The sequence below is a fragment of the Martes martes genome (genome assembly GCF_963455335.1).
Source record: "Martes martes genome assembly, chromosome: 17".
NCBI classification, from domain to species: Eukaryota; Metazoa; Chordata; class Mammalia; order Carnivora; family Mustelidae; genus Martes; species Martes martes.
Window position 1 is genome coordinate 46,638,847 of NC_137905.1, and position 25,376 is coordinate 46,664,222.

The 25,376-nt window shown below is 53.4% G+C and overlaps 2 protein-coding genes and 1 long non-coding RNA gene across 6 annotated transcripts; 2 read left to right on the forward strand and 1 right to left on the reverse strand.

Moving 5' to 3' along the window:
* The first annotated feature begins 649 nt into the window (after positions 1-649).
* Positions 650-3,541, forward strand: LOC308358065. The gene is made up of 4 exons (XR_013968284.1): positions 650-782; positions 1,422-1,521; positions 1,689-2,137; positions 2,397-3,541. It is a non-coding gene; the product is annotated as an uncharacterized lncRNA (long non-coding RNA).
* DMAC2 (distal membrane arm assembly component 2) lies at positions 2,127-8,064 on the reverse strand. 4 transcript variants are annotated; one of them, XM_080828066.1, is made up of 6 exons: positions 7,946-8,064; positions 6,573-6,769; positions 4,983-5,063; positions 3,993-4,129; positions 3,740-3,902; positions 2,127-3,297 (listed from the first exon to the last, which is right to left on the reverse strand). In XM_080828066.1, exons 1-6 carry the CDS (start codon positions 7,961-7,963, stop codon positions 3,120-3,122), a joined length of 774 nt encoding a protein of 257 aa, XP_080684192.1. In that variant the 5' UTR covers positions 7,964-8,064; the 3' UTR covers positions 2,127-3,119. The 4 variants fall into 4 exon arrangements, with proteins under 4 accessions (XP_080684192.1, XP_080684194.1, XP_080684195.1 ...); XM_080828068.1 differs by lacking the exon at positions 7,946-8,064 and adding an exon at positions 7,581-7,625; XM_080828069.1 differs by lacking the exon at positions 7,946-8,064 and adding an exon at positions 7,522-7,606.
* A 785-nt stretch (positions 8,065-8,849) lies between these two features.
* Positions 8,850-12,057, forward strand: ERICH4 (glutamate rich 4). The gene is made up of 2 exons (XM_080828070.1): positions 8,850-10,320; positions 11,360-12,057. The coding sequence occupies exons 1-2, from the start codon at positions 10,147-10,149 to the stop codon at positions 11,594-11,596; spliced, it is 411 nt and encodes a 136-aa protein (XP_080684196.1). The 5' UTR covers positions 8,850-10,146; the 3' UTR covers positions 11,597-12,057.
* Positions 12,058-25,376: the final 13,319 nt, after the last annotated feature.

Consider the following 25,376-nt stretch of genomic DNA (forward strand, 5'->3'; position numbering starts at 1 on the left):
AGGAGAGACGGACTGGGGTGGGGGAAGGAGGGTTGAGGGAGACCTCTGGGGCAGGCAGGGGAAGGGAGAGGAGGGACAGAGGAGGAGGAGAGGGCTGCAGGGAGAGAGAGAGAGGAGTGGTGTGGAGTTGGGGCAATGCCCTGTGCCCTGTGCCCCGTGCAGGAGGAGAGAGAAGTTAAAGGCAGGTGGGCGACCTGCAGAGTGGGACTGAGAAGGGCATCTGCGGAGCCAGAGCCAGGGCCAGGGTAGAGCGGGAGGGGACCAGATGGAAGGGGGGGAGGGTGGTGCCAAGCTGGAGGCCAGTGGAGGGTGGGGGGGCACAGGAGGGGCGGCCCTCAAGCTGAGCTGACCCCTCTATCTCCTCTGCCCCCTTTGGTGCCTGGTGTTTGCCTTGTGGGGGCGGGGATCCATCCCTTCCCCGGCCTCCCCCAACCCCAGCCCATCTGGGCCTCCGGGACAGGAGAGGGTGTCCGGTGTCCGCCTGTGTTTGCGTCCCTGCCCCTGGGGCCCCTCCTGCTGGGGTGGCATCAGCTGTTTGGGGAGCTGGGCAGGCGGGGCCTCCTTATCCCTGAGCTCTTGGAACCTTGGGGTGGGACCAGGGGCCCCACTTAGCCGGGCCTGACCTCCTTCGCTCCATCCTGGGTTGGGAGGACTGTCTGGACCATCTCATCCTTGGCACCTTGTCTGTCAGCAGCGGCTGACTTATCTGTCCAGAGCTGACTTCCAACCCCCGAGTCTGAGTGATGGAGCCCGTGGGAGCAGCTGGAGGAAGAGCGTGCAGAGTGAGTGTCGGGTGTTAATGCACCAGACGTGAGGGGGCAGGGCCGGCTAGGGGCCCGGGGTGGGACCCTGAGCACCCGGGAGGGGTCTCCCAGCCTCCCCCTCCCGCTTCCACCCTGGAGCTCCCCCGGCTCCTCTCACTTCTCCCAGGGGTGCCGACACTGCTCCTCCTGGGGTGGTTGGAAACCTCAGGGTGCGGGTTGGGTTGCTACGGGCATCAGCCTGGGTCCAATCAGGAGGCGAAACCACTGGGCAACTGGAACAGGGACAGCCCATCACTGCGAAGGACCCGAGAGATGCCTTCTTGTGGGACAGTTGGGGGTGGAAGTGCAGCTCCCTCGGGAGCCACTTGGTCCAGCACTGACCTCGCCGAGCTCTGGGTGCCCCCACTGGATTCTGCCAGGGTGGCTCAGCTCCTTGTCTCAGGAACCAGAAGCCACGCTTGAGTCCACGTTCTAGTCAGCAACCTGAAAAAGCCACTAGAGCCATCCAGCTGCACTGGCTAGCTTCCTCATTCCCTCATATAAGTGCCCTGGACCGTGAACTTGGCCCTCACTGGTCTAAATCCCTTAGACTGGAGCTCCCCGACCACCCCCGGGGTTCTGACTCTGTTTGCAAATCTTGCCATTGCTCTGGCGTAGAGGCTGTGCCCCCTGAATCCTCGTGGGCGGCTGTGCCCCGGAGCCTGCGGAGATGCAAGCCTGGGCCTCCGGGGGTCTGGTGAGAGCAGGCGTGCTTCTGGTGAGTCTGAGGAAGGGCATCGGCCCGGGGGAGGGGAGCACAGCGTTCCCAGCACAGGCAGGCTCCTGCTCTCCTCAGCCACTGGGCACAGACTCTCAAGTGACTAGGGGGTCCAAGATCATCTGTTTCCACAAGGTCCAACCAGGGGACCCCATCCCAAATTTCAGGGTCCCTCTGTACCAGGCGGCACCCTCACCTGCACGTGAGAAACTTAAGACTGCGGATTCAACCACTGCCACTCAGCAATCTGCAAACTTAAATGCCACGTTTTCAGCGCTTCAGGGGGTGGCACAGAAGCTCTCCCCCTCGAAGAAGGCAGCCTGAGCTGAGCCAACAGCCCTGACCCTGTCCTTGTCTGTGGGTGCTCAAGGGCACTCCGTGGAAGCTTCCAACACCTATCTTTAGAACTGGCGTTACTGGCACAGCGGTCAGGTGCAGTGGCCGCGGGGCTCCCAGGCACGTGCCTCGGCAGGCACCCTGGCCAATGGCCAACCCCTGGGCAGAGCTGGACCGACCCCAATCCCGTGTTTGTGAGTCTCCTGGAACACTCCAGAGGCCAGTGCTGGATCCGTGTGGATCCCGTCAGGAGAGAAAAACCGCACAGTAACTCGAACAGGTAAAGTTTAATGTCAAGAATTTGTTGACGTTGAACAGCGAACTGAAATCAGGGACTCACAGCAAAGGTGTCTGGGCATTTCCTGGAAGTCCCTGTTCTGGGTCGCAGGGAGGTGCCTCGGTGGTGGGGGGCTCTCTGAGACTGCTGGGGGTGGCATCTCAGGAGCCACTTGCTGGGGAGGCCTGAGGGCTCAGCCCGGAGCAGGGAGCACGCAGAGCTCCCACGTGGAAGCAAAGGCTTTTCTCCTGTCCTCTCTCAGGCGCCCTCTACCGACAAACTTCAGCACGTCACTCGGCCAGGGAAAACCGTTTCAAAGGCCCATGGTCTGTTTTCACGGAGCAAATAGGAAAGCTGGATTTGGAGTCAGTGAGTGGATGAGCGGGAACAGCGGGGGTCGTGCGGCGCAACGGCTGTCAGCGAGTGGAGTCCAGGGATGGCGAACTGGCGGAGAGCTGAGCGGTGTCCCACCGGGAACCGGGCCGGTGGCGCCCCTGTGTCAGGGGGGGTCCTGGCCGGGAGCAGCAACGTCTTCAAACAAGGCTACGCTGAGAAGACGCCCGGGACAAGTCAAGAGCAGGGTTTCCCCAACATGGCAGGAACCGGGTGTGGGGGAATCGAGAGAGGAGGGGTGGGGAGGGCACGGGGCCGGGGGAGGTGTAGAGTGTGGCTCCCCCGGGGCTGCTCATCTCCCCTGGGCCTGGGAGGCTGCTGGAACCCAAAGCGAAGCCTGTGGAAAGAGCTGCCAGACAGGATGACAGGAGCTGTGACCTTTCAGCCCAGGGTGCAGTGAGCCAGAGTCCCCAAGATGGGGACTAAGTACGCCAGCGGCACGCTCCCCCCGACCTGCTGGCAGGGCCAGTTCCCCCCACCCCGCGCCCCACCTCTGTGTGGAATGATCCTGATGGAAGCCACAGGACCGAGAACTGTTAGCCCCTCCACGGGGCCCCACTGACGCCCAGCTCGACAGGGAGCAGGCCGAGGGCTAGGCAGGGACAGGGCTGGCTGTGTCCTGAGACTGCTCCTCCGGCCCCAACCCGAGGCCCTGGGTCCAGTCAGCCCCCAGAACCTCGCAGTCGGGCAACATCTCTTCCACCAGGATCTGCGTGAGGCCTGGGTTGGACACGGCGGGGAGGTCGGAGATGTCCAGCCTGCGGAGGTTCCTGAGAGGAGGCAGCAAGGGGTGAGGCCTCCGTGAGGAGGGTGGGCCTCTGCAGGGGGAAGGGCATGGAGGGGGCTGCACCAGCCCTGGCTTCAACCCTGGAGCCTGAGCTCTTTAAAATCAGAGTCCTTAGCTACCCAGATGTTAGAGAGAGCTGGCCAAGTACAGACTTCCCCCGTGGGAATTACAGACCACACTCTGGCTCCCCCTGTTCGCAACAGTGTCAACATCATCGAGTTTTCATTAAAAAGAAAAACCAGGAGTGCTTCCCCCCATGGCCCAGATTCACTGCGATGGCTCACGTGTGCAGACCCCACACGTGCTCCAGGCTGGACGTTGGGGCAGGGCTACAGGGACCGCCCGCTCCCCGCCTTCCTGTGTCTGTGTCGGGTGCCCCCCCCTTCCCCGCCCAGCTTGGGGCCCAGCCTGAGCTGAGGTCTCACTGGAGGTGGTGGAGGCAGGCGAGGCCCCGTTCAGAGATTCGGGGACAACCGGCCAGCGAGAGCTCCTGCAACGAGTTGGCCAGCGGGTGGAGGCGGCTGAGACACCAGTCATCCACGTGGGGACAGTGCCGCAGCCACAGGGACTGGAGCTCCTTCAGGGCCACTGCAAGGCAGGGGGAGGCCACTGAGATCCTTTCTGGAGCCTTGTACGGAAGGGCAAATGCACCAGCCCGTCCGTCTCCGGCCTACTCACGGAGGCTGTCCAGGCCGTGGTAGTTGATGGCACTGCCGCTGGCATCGACTGCCTCTACAGGCACCGCTGGGAACGTCAGGAAGTCGAGAGAGAAGCGGCCACGCGCATTTGGCCGGATCCACTCCTTGCCCTGAAACCTGGAAGGAGACGGGCAGTGACCAGGGCACCCTGCCTCCCCAGGCCTCCAGCTTCCAGAGGACGCTCCCAGCCCCATGTGAGGACCTGGTCACACGGTGTCTGGTGCGCTCGCTGCACAGCAGGCCCTGCACTAAAGGGTTTCCGTGTCGGGTCTCACTGGGCCCTGGATGTTCCCATGAGAGATGTGATGTTTGGCCCCCCCCCCCTTTTTCTAAGTAGGCACTGCGTCTAGTATGGAGCCTAGTGTGTGTGAGATTAAGGGTTGAACGCTCAACAGACCGAGCCACCCAGTCACCCCCGTTTGGCCATTTTTACTGTGGGTCAGAAAAATTCAGTTAACATCAGAGAAAAGGGCAAGAATGCCAGAATCTTCACTGGCTGCCAAAAGCTGAGACCCACTCGGATGTGTGCGCCGTTTCTGAGGAACGTGCCGGAGGAAGGGGCTCAGACCAGGGGAACATTTTAACTGGAGCCAAGCGAGGGGTAGGTAGGTGCATGAGCTACATTTTCCAGAAAAGAGGAAAAAGGGGAGGAAAAGACAGAGGAGGAGGGAGGGAAGGAGAAAGGAAGGGGAGAAGGAAGGAAAAGGAACAGCGATGTGTACTGAGCCCCTGGGCTGGCTGTACCAGGCCTATGCCACACACTTTATGGCAAAAAGTCTGAGTCTTTCCAGCAAACCTTGTAGGTTCATACAACCACCGCCCCATTCTACAGGTGACAGCAGGAGCTCAGGAACAAGGTCCCAGCGGAGCCAGCAGGGACAGAGCCCAGGGCTCATGAGAAGTCCCAAGGGCCCCTGGCTCAGTGCTCCACAGCCTCCCCCACCCCCTGCTGACGCTTTCGCCCTCATACTTGACTGCGCCGCCTTGCTTCAGGATGAAATAGGCACCCGCGGCGTGGGGACCGAAGCGCTCCTTGATGTGGGTGAAGGGCCTGTGGAGAGAACAGTGGCTGAGGTTGAGCACTGCACCCCGGTGTCATGCTGTCATGCCCCCGCCCTCCCCGCGAGGGTCAGAGTTCACAGCACGAGGAGTGAGCCAGCCAGCCAGCCGGACTGAGACAGGCTGCATATATTTACTGAATGTCCGTTAAGGGCCGGCACCAAGGCAGACAGTGGTCCCTGCTCTGTGCGGTTAAGTTACGGAAGGAACCAGGTGACCCACCCGGAAGTTAAGAGCAAACTGCAGCAGCAGCTCCGTGTTGGAAGTAACAGAGGAACTGACTCGGGAGTGGCATGGGGCAGGGGTGGGGATGGAGAAGGCTACTTCAGTTTGGGTGTTAAGAAATACCTTCTTGGGGCACCTGGGGGCTCAGTCAAGCATCTGCCTTCGGCTCAGGTCATGACTATGGGATCAAGCCTCTGCCTCTGGCTCCCACTCTGCCTACCTGTGCTCTTTCTGTCAAATAAACTATTTAAAAAAATAGTAGCTTCTTGCAGGAGGTGACACCTGAGCAGAGCTTGGAGTGGTGGCAAGAAATTCAAAGCCCACGGCAGGAGCCTGCCAGACCAAGGGAAGAGCTGGTGGAGACACTCAGAGGCTCAACTTAGAGTGGCAGGACAAACAGCACTGAGGATACCATGCTGGTGGGGGTAAGGGGAATCCCTGGTAGGCATCTCAAAGCTCAGCTTTTAGGCTTTGCAGTCTGATTTTTATTCTAGCAACCAAATGGCTGCAATGGGAAACCATTGGAGGGTTTTAAGCAAAGTGGTGTTTTTCTATTTTAGTGTTTTTGTTTTTTTTTTAGATTTTATGTATTCATTTGATGGAGAGAGAGGGCACAAGTAAGGGGAGTGGCAGGCAGAGGGAGAGGGAGAAGCAGGCTCCCCACTTAGCAAGGAGCTGGACATGGGACTCAATCCCAGGACCTGCCCCATGCCACTCCTGAGCAGAGGCATAATTGACCGAGCCACCCAGGCGCCCCTGTTTTTGTTTTAAGAGTCCTTTAGATGATTTATAGACCGTAACAGACTGGAGGGGGCAAAAGGTGACCAATTCAGATTACTGCGCTCAACCAACCATAAAATGAAGGAGCTCAGACAAGGCTACAGACAGGAGGTAACAACTGGGCACATCTGGGATGGTCTGGTATTAGTGGACTGGATGTGGAAGACAGAGAAGAAAAATCAGGGAAGGCTCCTTAGAATTTGGCTTGAGTAACTGGGGACAGTGCTGCTGTTTCCTGGGATGGGGAAGACTCGGGGTGAGCAGACTTTCTCAGGGGGAAATCAAGGGTTTGGTATTAGCCATGTTAGGTTTGAGGTACCAGTGTGCCCTCTAAGGTGGTGGACAGCAGGTTACTTATATGAGCTGGAGCCCTTGGGAAGGGTGTGGCTGGAGAGGATGTAACTCCGTGGGCGTGGTATAGAGGCCACAGGGGCAGGATCTGAGCTCTGCCTGGTAAGGCCCCAGCAGCAGGGTCTTGCCCACCAAGGGTTCTCACCGATTTATCCGGTGCACCTTCATTACCTGCTTTCGGAGCAGGTACTCCCTGAGAGCCTGCACGTCATGGAAGTGGTCAGCCAGGAACTGGAGCAGGGACCTCCCCTTCTTCTGACTACCCTCCGGGGCCACTGCCTTGCTTAGGCCACGGATGCCCCTGGTACCCCGGTTCCATACTGGCGTCATCAGGTGCAGGGACTGGGGAGAACAGGAAAGGAGAGGCTGAGCCTGGAGCCTGCTGTGAGAGTCAGAGCCAGATCCCCCTGTTTCTGGTTCATGAACCTCCCCTCCTCCCCACTGCTGCTTCCTGGCTGACAAAATTCTTTTTGGATTTCCAAATTCTGCTTTTGAGATCCCCCAAATTCCCCCAAGTTCTTTCCCTTAATCAACCCTAAATTCTCTCTTTGATTTGGCCAAACATTCTTGGTCTTCCCAATTCTCCCCTGATCTTTTCCCAAACCCTTATTTTTAAGACCTCTATTACCTGACCTCCTAATTTCTCACAAGGTGCCCCCTTAATTTTATCCAAATTTCCCTGGAGTCTTCCTGAATGGCTCATGTCTTAACCCCAAAATATCTTAATTTATCTCCAAATCAGCCTTAACTTACCCGTTAAAGCCCCCAAATGCTTCCTTCAATCTCCCTCCAGTCTTCTCTTAGCCTGCTCCAATTTCTTTTTCTGCTTCAACCAAATTCTCAGTAATTTGCCCAAATCCTTACTTTCCCCTCAAAATTCCCCAAGCTCTCACCTTAGCTTCCCCTAAATCTATTCCTTGACTTTAGGTCTTTCCTCCTAAATTCTCTCCACGAATATCGCAAATTGTGCCCTTAATTTCCCCTAGGTCTTTACCTTGGAACTCTCATATTCATCTTTTGGTTCCTGTCCCCCACCTCCAACTTCCCTTTGGTTTTCCATAAAAATGCATAATTTTCCCATGAGCTCCCCTCACCTATATCCTTTTGTCTCCTACCCTTGGACCTCAAACTCCAGCTTCTCCACCAAACTCACCCAAAACCCTCTTCCCCTGCAGGTTCTTTTTCACGCCCCGCCCCCCATTCCCAGCGCCCCCGAATTAGGTCCCTCCCTCTGATTGGCTGGGTGCGCCATCTTCGGAACCCGCTCTCTGCTTCCCCATTGGTTTCTCTCCGCCAAGTCCCCGCCCCGCGTCCTCTCTGAAGCGCCCTGGCCGTCTGCGACCTGCCCCAATCGTTCTCGCCCCCCAAGGTCGCATGTCAGTGTCCCCAGCATGAGCTGACGGGGGAGGCCTCCTGCTCCCTTTTGCCCCTTGCTCCCTGGGTCTTGACAGAAGCCCTGAAGGCGGAGGCAGCAGAGCGGGCTTTAATTTTGGGGCTCTAGAAGCTCCGGTCACTTACCGCCCTGGGTGCCGCCATCTTGCTAGGATTACATAACCGGAAGGGGCCGGTTTTTTTAGTCCACCCACTGGGTTTACTCAGAGACTTCTGTCCCTATGGCCACGCCCCGTCCGTTTTCCAACTCTCCTCTTAAAGGTACCCTCACTGTTTACTAGTTGAGCGATTGCTCCGAGCGCCATTGCCGGTGAGACTCTGCAGCCTTTCCCCGGGAGAGAGCGATCAGCCCTTCCTGTTAGAGTACCCTCCCTCCACTATACTCACGACCCTGAGACCATGACCTGAAGAGTCAGGGGATTAACAAAATGAGCCACCCAGGCGCCTCTCCTTTATTTATTTTTTTTTAAAGATTTTATTTATTTATTTGACAGAGAGAGATCACAAGTAGGCGGAGAGGCAGGCAGAGAGAGAGAGAGGGAAGCAGGCTCTCGAGCCCGATGCGGGGCTCGATCCCAGGACTCCGGGATCGTGACCTGAGCCTAAGGCAGAGGCTCCAACCCACCAAGCCACCCAGGCGCCCCTCCTTTATGTTTTTTTAAAGATCATTTTGGGGCGCCTGGGTGGCTCAGTTAAGTGTCTACCTTTGCCTCAGGTTATGATCCCAGTGTCCATGGGTCCAGCATCAGGCTCTCTGCTCGGTTGGGAGCCTGTTTCTCCCTCTCCCTCTGCTTGTGCTCTCCGTCTCTCTCTCTGTCAATTAAATAAAATCTTTTCTTTAAAAGATTATTTATTTGAGAGAGAGAGAGCGCGCGCGCGAGCATGAGAGGGGATAGGTCAGAGGGAGAAACAGACTCCCCGCCGAGCAGGGAGCCAGATGCTGGACTGGATCCCGGGACTCCAGGATCATGACCTGAGCCAAAGGCCGCCGCCCAACCAACTGAGCCACCCAGGTGCCCAATTCAGTAATATCTTAGAAAAAAAAAAAAAATCATTTCTGCCAGGTGGAGAACAGACCTTAGGAAGCAAGGGTGGAAGTGGGGACCAGCAAAGAGGCTACTGCAGCAGTCCAGGCAAGAGATGAATGGAGACAGGAGCAGAGATGGGATAATAGGAAGTGGGGAGAAGTGCTCAGGTTGAGTCTATTTTGAAGGTTGAGCCAATAACTTCACAAACTAAAAGGATGGGGATGCCACTTAGGGAGACAGGGAGACTAGGGAGACTAGGAAAGTGATAGGTTTGAAAGGCAGGTGTGGTGGATTGAATAGTGGACCCCCCCCCCCATAAAATTCATGCCCTGATCCTTGGAACTTGTGAATTTGCTACTCGATATGGGAAAAGGAAGAGGTGATCAAGTGAAGAGTCAGGAGCTGGGGAGACAGCTGTGGGCGATCGGGATGGGCCCAGGGCCATGACAAAGGTCCTGTTAGATGGAGGCAGGGTGTCAGTCAGTAGGAGACGTGATGGTAGGTGCAAGAGTGATACAGGGAAGGGGCAACAAGCCCAGGCCTGTGGCGGCAGTGGCTTCTGGATGTGGAGGGAGGCCGACGCCCCAGTCTTTTCTGCGGCAGGGCCTGCGCTGACAGTGATGGTATCTGTGGGCAGGTCAGGGCTCAGCAGAAATGGTTGCTCAACTGTGCGTGCCAGTAGCTGGACCCTGAGGTACCACAGCTGAGGATCATGGCTCCTCGGGCGCACTGATCGGGAAGCTGTTGGGTGGCTCTAAGTTGGGCCAGCTGTGGGGTACCTGGGTGGCTCAGATGGTTAAGCGTCTGCCTTCAGCTCAGGTCATGATCTCCCAAGTCCTGGGGTCAAGCTCCTAGCTCAGCGGGGAGTCTGGTTCTCCCTCTCCTGCTCCCCCTGCTTGTGCTCTTTTTCTCAAATGAATTAAAAAAACAAACAAACTTTAAGCTGGGGCCGGCAGGAAGGAAGAACGGAGGCTGAGGAGGGGGTGGGGGGGGCCCAGGAGAGGGTGGGACAGGTGAGGCCGGGCATCCACAGACACCCAATCCCCAAGAGGGGTTAGGCCTGAGAACGGGTCAAGGGAGGGGCCGTGGCTAGCCTCTTGTGAGTGGAGCTGAAGTTAGACTTTAGAAGGAAGAAAATTCTCATGAGGCTGTCAGTTCTTACCAGAGAACGGACTTTGAAATGCTGACCCACGCACCTCCTCATGCCCTTTGCTCTGCACGGCCCTCACGGGCTCCTCAGGGACTGGGTCATTCTGGATCTTGCCGTTTTCTGCTCCTGGCTGCCGCTGCTCAGAGACTATGGAGCTGTGGGGGCAGCTGAGGCAGGCGGGACTGGTGCCCCCAGGGCTGGGCCCCCCTCCCCGGGCCCTGAGGGAGGTCCCCCCGGTGGGGAGAGCTGGCCAGACCCTCCTGTCCTCAGGGGCAGACCCTGCAGGTGCCCTGGAGTGTGTGCTGTGGATCTGGGAGGAGCTGGTGAGTAAGGGGTTCAGATGGGCAAGAGATGGGGCACAGGTGGGGGTGGGGGGGGAGAACGGGTACGTGGATGGGAACGAATGGAATTGCATGGGGCCAGAGACTGAAGGATGTAAATTCAGAGGCGAGAAAAGAGAAACAAGCAGAGAGAGACAGAGACATAGATCCAAGAGTAAGAGCAAGGAGTAGAGAGACAGGGACAGAGACGTACAGGGGGGAGACGGAGATAGAAAGAGGTTGAGAGTAACACCAGAGACTCCGATTAAATCTGAGACAGAGAGAGACAGTCAAAGGCAGGGGCAGAGAAATAGTGTTAGAAAGGGATATGGAAAGAGAGACAGAAGCAGAGACAGGCAAGGCGGGGCAGAGAGAGAGAGAGACACCGTAAGGGAGGCACAGAGACGCAGAGCCAGCGAGGGATTGGAAATGGAGAGACAAAGTCAGGGAGAGACAGGCAGAGATAGAGAACATCTGGGAGAAGCCAGCTGGCAGTCAAGGTCTGGGCCTGGTGAGGACCCCGCTGTGCTGCGGGCCCGGTTGTTAAAGAGAAGCTCACTGATGGCACCTAGCTAGTGACACTGTAGGTGTAAGGGCCACTGCAGCGGGGCTGGGGGTGGCGCAGAGAGATGGGCTCAGTTCTGAGCCCAGCAGGGGCAAGTGGGGATTTCTATGGAAGGAGAGGGCAGGGGTCAGCAGATGGGGAATCACTAAGCAGGGCATCTGGCTTAACGGATGCTCAGGGCCCTTGCTGGAGGCAGGCCAAGGACATGAGGTGGGGCCTGGTCAGGGATGCGGCCGGGGTGGGAGGTGGAGGGGAGTGAGGAAACAGATCACATATCAGGGGTGATCAGACATGGAGGATGGAAGATTCTTGGTAAAATGGAATTTTACAAGGAAGCGCACAGATGGGCCCAGGAGAAGGTTTAGGAGCTTAGCTGAAGTTTGGTCAAGCAAAGAATCTTGGGGGCACCCTGACACCACACACCACCCCCGCCCCCTGCGGGGTGGGATGCTCATGACTCCACCTTCCCACGGGCAGGAGCGCCTCCGTCAAGTGGACCTCCAGCTGCTGGCCCAGCTGTGCAGTCTAGGGCTGGAGATGGGAGCGCTGCGGGAGGAACTGGTCACCTTCCTGGAGGAGGAGAGCCTCATCGAGGAAGAGGAGGAAGAAGAGGAGGAGGAGGAAGAGTCTGAGGGGAAGCAGGAGGAGGGACACCTGCGGGCCTTTGGCTCAGCCCTGCACCACCACCCCCCTGACTTCGAGATGACCATCTGAGGCCCTGCCACGGCTTCTGAGTGACACATGAATGAGATGCAAATTTATACAAAGGACAGAGCATTTGCAGTGAGATCTACCTGACCTGCTAGGGGGCTCAGGAATCAACCTGAGCAGATGCACCCTGGGAAGCTGTCTGTCTGCGTCCGGGCTGTCTGTCTGCATCCGGGCGGAGGGGCTGGCTGGTGAGCTCTGGGGCTCCGCAGCCCATGTGGGCCGTCTACAGGTGTACTTGCCAAGGAACTGCAAGTGAGTTGCAGGGGGCCTGTGGGTCTTTGCGGAGAGGGTCACCTATAGGTGACCAAGGCCACCCAGCATGGTGGCCGCTACCTCCGGTGGAACCACAGAGCACATTCCAAAGGCTTAGTGTGATAAAAAGAATATAGAACGGTTTGATAATCTAAAACTTTTGTTGGAATGCTAGTATTTCCTGCATAATGGGGTAAATAAAAATATTACTAAAATGAATTTCACCTGAGTATCTGAAAATTTTTTTAACATGGTAAAATATATATAATAAAATTTACCATTTTTGCCATTTATAAGTGTACAGTTCAGTGGTATTAGACCCATCCACACTGTGCACAACCATCACCACCATCCATCTCCGGAACTCTTCATCTTATAACCCTGAAACTGGACCCATTCAACAACTCCCCAGTCCCCCTTCTTAGAGAGAGAGAGAGAGAGCAAGAGTGAGCGAAGGAGAGTGGGGGTGGGGTGGGGTGGGGTGGGAGGCAGAGGGAGAGGGACAAGCAGACCCCCTGCTGAGCAGGGAGTCTCAGGTGGGGCTCAATCCCAGGACCCTGAGACCATGATCAGAGCCAAAATCAAAAGTCAGACACTTAACCAACGGAGCTGGCCAGGCGCCCCTTTTTCCATTTTTAAATAGGACTGCTAGAAAATTTTAAATTACGTACGTATCTCCTGCTGTATTTCTGCACACCACTATTTGAGAGGTTTGAAAATGGAATGTGGGTGTGAGCAGAGGGGTGGTGGGGCTTCCCAGCTGTTCCCAGATGTGTTGCAAATGTGTCGTATCTGAGGCTGGCGGCCGAGGAGAAGCCCGCTGCACCTGCAACCATTCCCAGGGTCTACGTTTGCAGAAAAGAGGCCCACGTCAGCAGGCGGAGGGCTCCAGCCTGAGGGGAGACATCTCTTCAGGGCAGACAATTGGATATTCGTAGAATCATTATTCCCAGGGAAGACAAACACATGCTTACATGTTTGCCATTTGTCATCAAAACTTTTTTATTTAAAATTTTATTTACTTATTTGACAGAGAGAGATACAGCGAGGGAAGGAGCACAAGCAGGGAGAGTGAGAGAGGGAGAAGCAGACTCCCCGCCGAGCAGGGAGCCTGATGCGGGGTTTGATCCCAGGACCCTGAGATCACAACCTGAGCTGAAGGCAGAGGCTTAAGGACTGAGCCACCCAGGCACCCAAAACACTTTTTAGTTTAAAAAAAAAAAAAAGGATGTAGAGGTGATCTGGCTGCGACATCTGTCACCCCATTGATCACCAGAGTTGATTCAGTTGAGCTGGCTTCAGGTGTCCCCTTCCTCCCTTACCACTCCGTGTGCCTCCTTCCCGAAGCTTCGCAATCAGTCCAAGAGGATGACCTTCCCCAAAAGAAGAGGACTGTTCTACAGTCAAGGGTATACAGGAGTAGCTGTGTTCTCCCACTGGAACCTCCAAACAAGCTCTCAAGGTCCATTAAAAAAAACCAACCAACCAAACAAAGAAACCCCCCACACACAAAAAAAACACTTTCTAGTTGGGAGTGAGGGTGTTCCCAGAGATATGAGATGTTGGTGGAAGAGGTGCTGAGTCCCAATCTGTGAGCATTTCCTCCTTAGGGGCACCTGGGTGGCTCAGTGGGTTAAGCCTCTGCCTTCGGCTCGGGTCATGATCTCAGGGTCCTGGGATCAAGCCCCGCATCGGGCTCTCTGCTCAGCAGGGAGCCTGCTTCTCCCTCTCTCTCTCTGCCTGCCTCTCTGCCTACTTGTGATCTCTGTCTGTCAAATAAATAAAATCTTAAAAAAACACAACAACAACAACAAAAAACAACCTGCTGCTTTCTGTCCAGGGGGGGTCCTCTAAGACTAGGGGAGGGGTGCAGGGGAATTACGGGGTTCAGGCTCCATCCCAAACTGGCCTTCTTCTGCCAACTTCAGCCAGGTCTGCGGCCCCTGGGAGATCTGCGGTGTGGGTGCGGGAGGACGTTGGAAGTCAGACCCCAGCACCCAGGGAAGGAGAAAGACACCGCAGGAGCGCGCAGAGGCAGAGTCCCTCTCCCTCGTGAGGCAGTCTAGAAAGAAGCGGGGCGCACTCGGGGCTCCTTCTGCAACTGTAGCTGTGTCCAGGCTGCGGGCGCCATGAGGGCTGAGGGGGTGGCTTCGTCGCTACAGGGTCTGGGTTGCTCTTAGGCGGAAAGAGATGGGAGGCGGGACACTGCGGGGAGACTTGGGGGGGCGCTAGGGAGAGAACGCTCACTGCGAGAGCGGCATGGCGGCATGGCGGGGTCAGTGAGACTCTCCTCCGTTAATAGGACGTAACTGGAGACATCGGTGAGATCGTCAGGGCTATGATTCCAATGTCCCGGTTGAGAATGACGCCCATCGGATCAGATATGGCCCCATCCTTTAAGAAGCTAAGGTCAACTGGATGGGTATTTCGGGGACCAGGAGAAAAGAGTTATAGAGATGCAGACGAAATTTGAGGGGAGAGGCTTTTTTTTTTTTAAAAGATTTTATTTATTTATTTGACAGAGATCTCAAGTAGGGAGAGAGGCAGGCAGAGAGAGAGAGAGAGGGAAGCAGGCTCCCTGCTGAGCAGACAGCCTGATGTGGGGCTCGATCCCAAGACCCTGAGATCATGACCTGAGCCGAAAGCAACGGTTTAACCCACTGAGCCATTCAGGTGCCCTTTTTTTTAAAGATTTTATTTATTTATTTGATAGAGACACAGTGAGAGAGGGAATACAAGCAGGGGGAGTGGGAGAGAGAGAAGCAGGCTTCTGAATGAGCCCGATGTGGGACTCGATCCCAGGACCCTGGGATCATGACCTGAGCTGAAGGCAGATGCTTAGCAACTGAGCCACCCAGGTATCCCCAGGGAGAGGCTTTTTAAAGGGAAGAGGCTGTTAGAGTCCCTAAGAAAACCTGCTTCAGAGCAATCTATGTGGGGGGTACGCAGCCCTTCCATACCTGCGTAAATAATCAGGCCCAAGCCAGTGAGACCAGCCATGCTTTAGGATCAAGAATAGTTTTGCCGGGGAGGGGGGCAGGGGGCGCTCCCGGAAGGGCTCAGTTGGGTAAGCATCCAACTCTTGATTTTGGCTCAGGTCATGATCTCAGGGTCGTGGGATCAAGCCCCACGAGGTTGGGCTCCATGCTCAGTGGGGAGTCTGCTGGAAGTTCTCTCTCCTTCTCCCTGTGCACCGCACCCCCACCCTCCTCTCTCTCTCAAATAAATAGATAAATCTTCAAACAAACAAAGAACAGTCTGCCTTGGGGATGAGCTTTGAGCAAAGGAGAAGTGACAGTAGAGAGAAACGTGTCTCCACGGAATATGCCCGCAAGCACGGTGTTCTGAGAGGCTCAGGCCACTGGCCGTCTCTTACCTGTTGTGCAGGTCTTCTACTTCGGGGGAGACCGGGGAGACCGTGGGGAAGCAAACAGGGTCTTGACCAGAGAGGGAGCTGAGTTTCCCTCCTGCTGTGCAGAAAGCAGTTTCAAGCTTTCAAGTTTCAAGGTTACAAGCTAGAGGCCACCCAGCACCCTCCAGCCCCTGGAATTACCATTTCTAATTGCGGATTCTTTCTCTGTCCCTTTTGAGATGTTATCTGTGCCTCCTGAAAGGGGGCGCCTGGGCGGCTCTATCCCTCCCTTAAGCAGCTGCCCCCAGCCCAGGTCATGATCCTGGGGTCCTGGGATGGAGCCCCAAGTCGAGCCCCCTGCTCAGCAGGGAGTCTGTTTCTCCCTCTCCCTCAGCCCCTCCCCCCATGCTCTCTCTCTCTCTCTCTCTCTCTCAAATAAATAAAATCTTTAAAAATTTTTTTGAAAAGCCTCATGTCAGTCTTAGGATGCGGGGAACGGCTCTGGAGTCCATTCCTCCAAAATGTAATCCTCCTGCAGACAGCACCCTTACCTCCCAGGCTCTGAAGGAAAGCAGGAGCCTAACTTCCGAGGGTCACCTTTCAGGCGGAGATGTAAAACTACCTTCCGCCAGGATTTTATGAGAACTTTCCACTGCTCTTTCAAGTGAGGCTGATCAGCCAGTAGATGGCCTCTAAGTCCCTCTCCCTAATTGAAAATCTCTGCAGCTGTGCTTTAGGAGGGCTGAGTTCAGTGTCCTCACCTGTTGCATTGGCCTTGAATCAAAGTCCGCCTCGCCTCTGCTTTTTCGGTACAGATTTTACTGAGCTGACCTGCCTGTCGGTAGCTGAGCTGTCATCTTGCACGTTGTCCGTCTTGGCTATCTTTTCAAATCTTCCAATCTCTTCCCTTATCTGGCTTCATCCTCCAAACCCACGTTTCCAATTTGCCTCCCTCCCGAGTTGGCGTCCACAGCAGGAGGGGGCCTGGTGGCCCAGACCCTTCAGATGGCCTCAGGTGGCCTTGTAGCTGGCCTTTGTCCCCAGGTTATGAGAAGCAGCGTGAGCTAAGGCACAGGACTTCCTAGAGACCTGGAGGGACGCCAGCCCCAGCGGCCCCAACTCCAACAGTATTCGAATGCACAGATGTTTTCACTTCACCCTCAACGAGGGAAACCACACTGACTTCAGGAGACATTCTGTCGTAAAACACAACAGCTCTAGTGGATAGGCAGATCCTTGCACAGTGGGCCACCCGGGCGCCCACACCGACAGCTCAGGGCAATGAAATCAGCAGGGGTGAGGGCTGATGGAGAGAGGCTGCATCTGACCCTGGGGCTCTGGAACATGCAGTGCAGCCCCGAGCCCGCCTCCCTCTGGGCTCCAGGGCCCTGTGCCAGGCCTGCCCTGGCTGCCGGCTGCCCTCGGAGAGGCCGGGGCAACTGCCTGGGGAAGGGGCCGCTGCCAGGCTGGGCGTGGATCTCAGCAGTCAGGGCCTCAGGTACTCTGGCTCTTGGAGAGCTTACATTTCATGAGCTAGGAGTTTGGCATCTGATACCCCCAGAGTTTTTTCCTATGGCCCAGCTGGGAGCCCAGTGTAGGGCTTGAACTAATGACCCCGAGCTGGAGACCTGAGCTGAGATGAAGTGTGGGATGCTCAACGGACTGAGCCACCCAGGCGCCCTCCCCAGAGTTTACTTAAATTGGGAATTCCCATTCAATCTGTTTTCCTCTCTCAACAGGATACAGACACACATTTGCCTGATGTCGCTGTTTACAGAAGGGAAAGTATTTATCTTAATTTTGAAAAATGTGTAACATACAAACAGAAAGGAAATCAGTCACATAACCACACAGAGATAAAACTGTCATCATTTTTGGGTCATATTTGTCATCTCTCTGTCTATCCATCTATCATCTATTAGTTTTTTTCTGGAACATTTACAACTTTATTACAGACGTCACCACACTTTGCCCTGAATGTTTCCAGCTGCCTCTCTTCGAAGATGAGCAGTCCCCCTCATGCCACTGGCGACAGCCGACAGAATCATAATTCCCTAATATCAAATACCCTGTCCATGTTCAAACTTCCCCACAAGTCTGTGGTCATTGGTAACAGAGTGATAGGGATATGCCCCAGACTTGCTGAAAGGGTATGTTTAAAATATATGAACAGTTTTATTCTTATTTTTTAAAAGATTTTATTTATTTATTTGACAGACAGAGATCACAAGAAGGCAGAGAGGTAGGAGGAAGCAGGCTCCCTGCTGAGCAGAGAGCCTGATGTGGGGCTTGATCCCAGGACCCTGGGATCACAACCTGAGCCGAAGGCAGAGGTTTTAACCCACTGAGCCACCCAGGCGCCCCTCCTTTGCTGATTTTTAATATGAAAAAAATTTTTTAATTGAGTTGTGTATGCTCTTTGTGTATTGTAGATATGAGTCCCTTATCCGATACGTGGTTGGCAAAATTTTTTCACCTGTTTGGCGGGTTTTTTTCACTTTTGTGACGAAGTCCTCTGAAGCGCAAAAGTGTTCATTTTGGGGTGTCTGGGTGGCTCAGTGGGTTAAAGCCTCTGCCTTCAGCTCAGGTCATGATTCCGGGGTCCTGGGATCGAGCCCTGCATCAGGCTCTCTGATCAATGGGGAGCCTGTTTCCTCCTCTCTCTCGGCCTGTCTCTCTGCCTACTTGTGATCTCTGTCAAATAAATAAATAAAATCTTTTTAAAAAAAAAGTGTTCACTTTGGATGACTCAAAGTTTATGGTTTTCACTTTTCTTGCTTGACCCCAGGAATATTTCACACCATTTTTCTCTAGTCAGGAATTACACAAGGGTCCCACATTGCATGTGATATTTAGAAAGTCCTTCTTTTTCTAAAAGCTTGACTTTGTCTGGGGTGGCTGGTGGTCTTTGGGGGTCCACGTCTGAGTGTCTGGCAGATTTCTCCTGGGACCTCCCTCTTGCCTCTCCAACTGCCCCCCTGCCCTTTAGACTGCAGGGGAAGCCTAGACTCAGGGGGACTCATTGCAGTTTAGGGGAAGCCCCATGTGTGCAGCTCTGAACAGCACCCCTACTCCCATCTGGGACTGGACCAGAGGGTCAGACTGGCTGTAGTGGATTGAATGCTGACCCCCGCCCCCCTCAAAGATATGTTCATGTCCTAAACCCCAGAACCCGTGAATGCGACCTTATTTGGAAAAAGTTTCTTTCTTTGATGATACAACGAATCTTGGGATGAAATCATCCCGGGGTATCTGCGTGAGTCCTCAATTCGATAAGAAGTGTCCTTATAAGAAACAGAAGAGAAGACACACAAAGGACACACAGAGGAAAAGGCCACGTGAAACAGAGGCAGAGTTTGGAGTGACTCAGCTACAAGCCAAGGAATGCCGTCCGCCACCAAAAGCCGGAAGGGGAAAGGAACAGAATCTCTCCTAGAGTCTCTGGAGGGAATGTGGTCCTGCCGATACTTTATTTTGGATTTCTGGCTGCCAGAACTGTGGTAGAACAAACTTTTTCTTGTATTAAGCTGCCCAGGGTGTGGTAATTTCTTATGGCAGCCACAAGAAACTGATGCACCGTCTCCCTCGAGGGCGAGAAAACAATTCCCCCCCCACCCCCCAGAACAGAGAGATCTGTCTCATCATCATTATCTCCCTAATCTCTCTGATTCTGTGGGGCCCTGAGGGGACATCTAATGCCCGGGCATGTCACTTCCCCAGACTCCTGCCCCCATACTCCCTACCCCATCCTCCACCCTGTTCTTGGCCTGAGCCCACTGTGCACAAGGACAGTCACTAACTGTGATCCCTCCTGGGTTCAGACACAGGCACCTTCTGTGCAAAAGAGCTTCCCTCATCCCTGGACCCTGATCTCTGCTGGAAGGACAGGACCCAGGCTTTCAGGATGAAGAGTTGCTTCTTGGCACCTCCAGTGTGGGACAGGTTAGAGGATGGTTTTTGCACCCTCTTTTTTTTTTTTTAAGATTTTATTTATTTATTTGACAGACAGCGATCACAAGTAGGCAGAGAGGCAGACAGAGAGAGAGAGGAAGGGAAGCAGGCTCCCTGCCAAGCAGAGAGCCTGATGTGGGGCTCGATCCCAGGACCCTGAGATCATGACCTGAGCCGACGGCAGAGGGTTTAACCCACTGAGCCACCCAGGTGTCCCCTCTTTTTTTTTTTTTTTAAGATTTTAAAATTTATCTGACAGAGAGAGACACAGCGAAAGAAGAAATACAAGCAGGGGGAGTGGGAGAGAGAGAAGCAGGCTCCCACCCGTCGGGCAGAGAGCCTGATGCAGGGCTCAATCCCAGGACCCTGGGATCATGACCCAAGCTGAAGGCAGAGGCTTAACGACTGAGTCACCCAGGCACCCCTTGCTCCCTCTTTTCTGAGGGTAATTATAGATCTTCATATAATCTTCATATAATATATGTTCATATAGATCTTCATATAATCAATGTGTTTCACTGATTTTTTTTTTGATGCTAGAATCATCTCCAATTTGGTCATTGATTTGGCCAGAGCAAAATACCAGGAGAAATTTCAAAAAGAAAGAAAACTCTCCTGCTGTGGAATTAAAGGCACTCAAGACTCAGCATTTCTATAGGTTTTTGGTGGCTTGAGCTGGTGTGGAATTCACATGGAGGACAAACATATCCATCTGCCCTATGAGGCAGGGCTGGCTTCCTGGGCTGGCGATTTGTGCAACCACTCAAAGCACTTACAAGGGCCTGTGGCCGGGTGTAATGCTGTGCTTTTGCCATCGTGAAATTCTTAACGATTTTTGAGCAAGGAGCGCTGCATTTTCACTTTACATGGGGTCCTGCTGTTGATGTAGCTGGTTGCCCCAGCAGTGACAGTGGACTGATAAGTCTTGGAAAAAGAAAGGTTATGAGGCCACTAGGGGCTGCAATGCATACTTCGGCCACCAGAGGGCGGCACCACCGCAGGGTACCCTGGAGGGTTGGCGATGAGCACCAGCAGTTTGGCTTTTTCACCTCTTTGGGTCCTCATGGGTCTCTGTCTCCACCCCTTCCCTTCTCTCTCCCCAGCTCATAGAGGGAATATTCTCCGCCCTGATGTACTTCGGGGATACACATTTTTTTGGGGGGGGAGGGATACACATTTTTGACTCCACAATCCAAGGTCGGGGGCCGGGTGATCACAACTATTTGGCTCAAATACGAACGGCATTAAATAGACGTAATAACGTGTACACGTAATATTGGTCTCAGGGAAATCCTGCAGAGACAGGGATTGGAAGATGTCGTGGGGTTGGGGAGATCCGTCCGAGTCCCCGTTTTCCAAGAGGAAAACGCTTAAAGGTGAAACTTCACTAAGGAGCCTCAAAGCCTGTCGAGCAGAGATGATCGGGGCTCGATCCAAGGGCGCTGGTGCTGCTCCCGGCAGCCCTCCCCAGTGTGGCCCCCGACGGAGAAGCTGGGGCTTTCCTGGGATCATCTGAGACACACCACACAGCAACGTCCAGTGTGGTCACCAATATAAGAAAGGGAACGTCCGACGGGAGCAAGCCAGACCGGTTTTGCTCACAGTGTGAGTACCGGGACTGGAGTACATCTCATTGCTGGACCTGCAGTCAGGCTGCATGACCACAAGGGCACATCTCCCTGGGGTGGTGGGTGATCCCCATCAAAATGAGATGTCTGCTCTGGACCAGCCTTGTACACCTGATTAAGTATATGTGCTGCCGAAGCGAGCACGTACACCTGATTAAGATTCGTTCAAGAAGCCCAAACTTCTTCAGTCTTTGTCCACGGGACATATGATGGGGGCTGACTTCTCTCTCTGTCTCTATCTTGCCATCAGAAGGTCAGAATTAAAAACTCGTGCTCTTTGGTTGATTCATGACGCAGGATCATCACCCGTCCGCAAATGGCCTGTACTCCTTTTTTAGAGAAATATTGCTTCTTTAACTGATTTTTTTATTTTTTACTTACATATTTGGACACAGGCTCAAGTTGTAGCTTTCAGAATGACCAAGGTAGGATTGGAGAGATGGCTTGGTAAGGAAGCTGTCACTACTTTCTAGAGGGGAAACACTAGGAAATCAAGACACTGTGTTGGCTTTGTGCCACAGACCTCTGCCGCCTCTTGGTAGCAACAAGGTTGGGATCCACTGGCCTCATGGCCTTGAGTGCCCGGGAGGCATAACCAGCATGTCATAGATCCACACTCTACATGTGTGACTCTGTGGTTAGTGAGCCCAGAAAGTGCTGTGTGTGGCTTGTCAGCATGTACTTTCCAAGGGGATTGGAGGAGAATGAGTTAAGGCAAGCTGGGGCATCTCTCCTAGACCTCATCGGGGCATCTCCACAGCCGAGACCTTTATTCCTGCCACCTCCCAACATGATGCTCCCTGAGTCTGCCTCTTCTCAGGTAGAGTCAAGTGCATCCTACAGGGCCTCAGTCCAGGAAACTTGGCATTATCCGGGAGGCTTCTGCTCCATCAACAAACCCTGCAAGTTGCCTACAACCTATAAATAGAGTGCAAACCCTTGTCCAAACCGCCATCACTCCTAAATGAGGGTATTGTGACAGTCTCCTGAGTGGTCTCCCCACTGCCTCCTTGTCCCCACCTGCCTGTATGACAGTCTCCTCACTGTAAGATCTCTGATCCTCAGAGAGCAGTTCCTCTCAAACCCAAGGTCATTCTTCTTCTGCTCAAAACCCTCCTGTTTACTCACATCTCAGTCACACCCAAATCCAAAGTCCTCCCGACAGCCCACAGGCCCTACGCTGGGGCTACTGGGAATGCTATTTATTTGTTTGTTTATTTATTTTTAAGAGAGAGAGAGAACACATGAGTGGGGGGGAGGGACAAGGGAAAGGGAGAGAGAGAGAATCCCAAGCAGACTCTGTGCTCAGTGCAGAGCCCAACACGGGGTTCAATCTCATGACCCCAAGATCATGACCCTGAGCCAAAATCAAGAGTCAGATGACCAACTGACTGAGCCATCCAAGCAACCCCCCCAGGTGCCCTGCTTTCTATATTTTGGATATCAATCTCTTACTAGACAGATGATTTAAAAATTTTCTCCCATTGGGTAGGTTGCCTTTTCATTTTGCTCACGGTTTCCTTCGATGTGCAGAAGATTTTTAGTTTGATGTCGTCCCACTTGTTGATTTTTACTTTTATTGCTTTTACTTTTCTTGTGACATCCAAAAAATCATCGCTGTGTCTGATGTCAAGGAACTCACTGCTAGTGCTTTCTTCTGATAGTGTTGTGGTTTCAGATCTTACATTCTAGCCTTGAATTCCATGTGAGTGAGTGAATGTGGTGCAAAATAGTGGTCCAGTTTCATTCTCTTGCATATGGTTGTCCGGTTTTCCTAATACCGCTTATTGGAGAGACCTGCCTTTTCTCCACTGTATATTCTTGGCTCCTTTCCTGTCAGTTATTTGGCCATTGATCTGTGGGTTTATTTCTGGGCTCTTCTGCTTCACTGATCCATTGATCCATTCAAGAATGGGAGGGCTGGGGTGGGGACTGAGGGCCTGATGACCTTAGAGTGTGTGGAGTCCCCAAAAGGGAGAAAAGGTGGCCACTCCAGAGGATGAGGGAGAAACTCCGAGAGGGGGCACCTCTCTGAGCATCAGACCTGTTCCCATACAGTTTTCCTTCCTTATCCGCTAAGCGCTCTCAGAGTGCGTGTGCTACTTCAAACACTAAACCAGACTTGCCATTGAGGGCCTATGTCTCCCGCCGTCAGTGGGTTTGGTGTGAAACTACTCAGATTTAGAATCTGTGTGAAGTGGATGTGCTCACAGTAGTGAGGTTGTACAGACTTTTCACCCTCCTGTTACAACTACCTGTCAAAGTGTCAGCCACATGGGAGCGGTGGATTCAAGAGAGCAAAAGCGCCATCAGGACCGCGTCCCTGTCTTTTGTGTGAAAGTAACAGGGCTTCTTGTAGCTGTAAAAGATGCTGATGGTTAAATACATTGTTTAGAATGATGAGGCAAAAGAGTCAGAACATGGCGGGCTGCGTATTTCCAGGGAGCCCTGGGAGAGATGTCTCTCCCCACTGGGTGCTTATTCCTTTCCCCTCCGTGGTCTCTCTCGAGCCAGGATCTTTCCTCTGGGTCTTCAGGTTCATTACATGCCTTCATCCCAGCCCGTGTGTACCCAGGAGGGCAGCCCCTTCAGGGAAGCTCTCTCAGGCCACCGGCATGCAGGGAGGCCGAGGGTTCGTGGTCCCAAGCTGCAAAGACTCCTAGAAAAAAGGAAGGTCCATTCAACAAGCCCAGGGCTCACCAGTGTGGCTGCCACGGCCCAGGGCTTCATGGGGGTCAAAAATCATGGTAAGAAATCCCGTCTCTTAACATGAAGCCCAGTGGTACTCCTGAGTGCAGAATGAGGACAGGCCCCAGGGCACCATCTGGCTCTCTTGGGTGAGGATGATTGATATTCCAAGAAGCAGTTGCTTTCCCATGACGTGGCAGCTCTACCCACTTGGAATGGTTCCCTCGATGCCTATCCTGGAGCTCGTGAGTGGGAGGAACGCCATCAAGAGACACGTTTTCTTTTGCAAAGTGTCCTCTTTGCCCTAACCATCTGTCAACACCATGAGTGACTCTCCTCCTCTCTCCTCTTTGCTGCCTGCTAGACACTTCACCTTTAGGGTGCTAATTCCATTTAGTGTCTTCAGAAAAGGCAAATATTTTCTTGAACACAGGGAGCTTCAAAGGCAACATAGCAGCTGACTCAGGACCTTCCCAACCTGCTCACCTAAGGTGTCTCCCTCCTCACCATCCTCTGTTATTTGTATTTTATTTTTAATTAAAAAAATTTTAAAGTAGGCTCCATGCCCAGTGTGGAGCAGAATACGGGGCTCGAACACACAACCTGGAGATCAAGACCTAAGCTGAGATCAAGAGTTGGACCCTTAACCAACTGAGCCAACCAGGAACCCCCCCCCTTTTTTTTGTAAATAAAGGTCTATGTGGGGATTGAACACATTGCACAGACATAAGAGTCTCATGTTCTATGGACTGAGCTGGCCAGACACCCCTTTTTTCCTTTTCTTTCTTTCTTTATATTTTTGAATGTGACATCTTGGACTCTTCAGCTCTCTTGAATCTTTTCATCTACCGCCTTCCACACTGCTCCCTCCTCTACCCCTGTTTCCATCCCTGCCTGCCCCTCCTCCCCACCTTAGCCCCTCATCTCCCGATTATCACTGGAGTTCGAGCCTCCTCCCCACTGTGGGCTCTTGAGGGGCTCAGAGAACCAACAAGAAACCATCAGGAGTAAAATGGGCTGACTGAGAACAGGAAACGAACCTCACTGACCAACACACTGTATTTGTCACACCCAGAGCTTCCTCTTTGAAGGTGGGAAGGTTTCAAAGGACCCAAGATTCTTCACCCCAATTTCTCCCATCAAGAAATCTGTTAAAAATTATACTAAAAAACAAGTACATTACATTTACTACTTTTAAACCATTAGCCAGTGTATAGTTCAGCAGCATAGATATTCTCCTTGTTGTACAACGCATTGCAACATATTCATTTGGTGACCAAAATTCGGTACCCACAGCTCCATGTCTCCTCCTCCTCACCCCCACTGGCCCCACAGTTCTTTCTGTTTCTGTAGATTTGACTACTTTAGATGCCATGCATAAGTGCAATCACAGGATCGTTGTCTGTGACTTGCTCATTTCACTTCGCAGAAAGTCCAGAATGACCTTCCTTTCTAAGATGGAATAGCGTCCCATTGTATGTAGATGCCAGGAGTTCTTTCTCCATTCCTCCATGTGTGGACGCGTGGGTGCTTCTACCTCTTGACTCTGGAGAAGAACCCTGCAGTGAACGGGGATGTGCGAGTAGCCCTTCGTAATGTTGCTTCCAGTTCTTATGGATGTCAGGTCAGGAGTGCGATGGCTGCGTCATGTGGTATGTCTGTTTCCTCATTGGGAGGAAACTGCAATGTGTTAAAGGGCAGATGGGCCATTTCACATTTTCACCAAGACCGGGCCAGGGTTCCACTTCCTCCAGATTCTCGCCAACACAAGCTGTTGTACGGTGTTTGCTTTTGGGATCTTTCAGCTACTGTTGTTGCTAGCGGCCATCCTCACAGGTATCCCATGATATGTCTTTGTCATTTGATTTGTTTTCTGTAATGAGTACTGGTGCTGAGCATGTTCTCAGAAGCT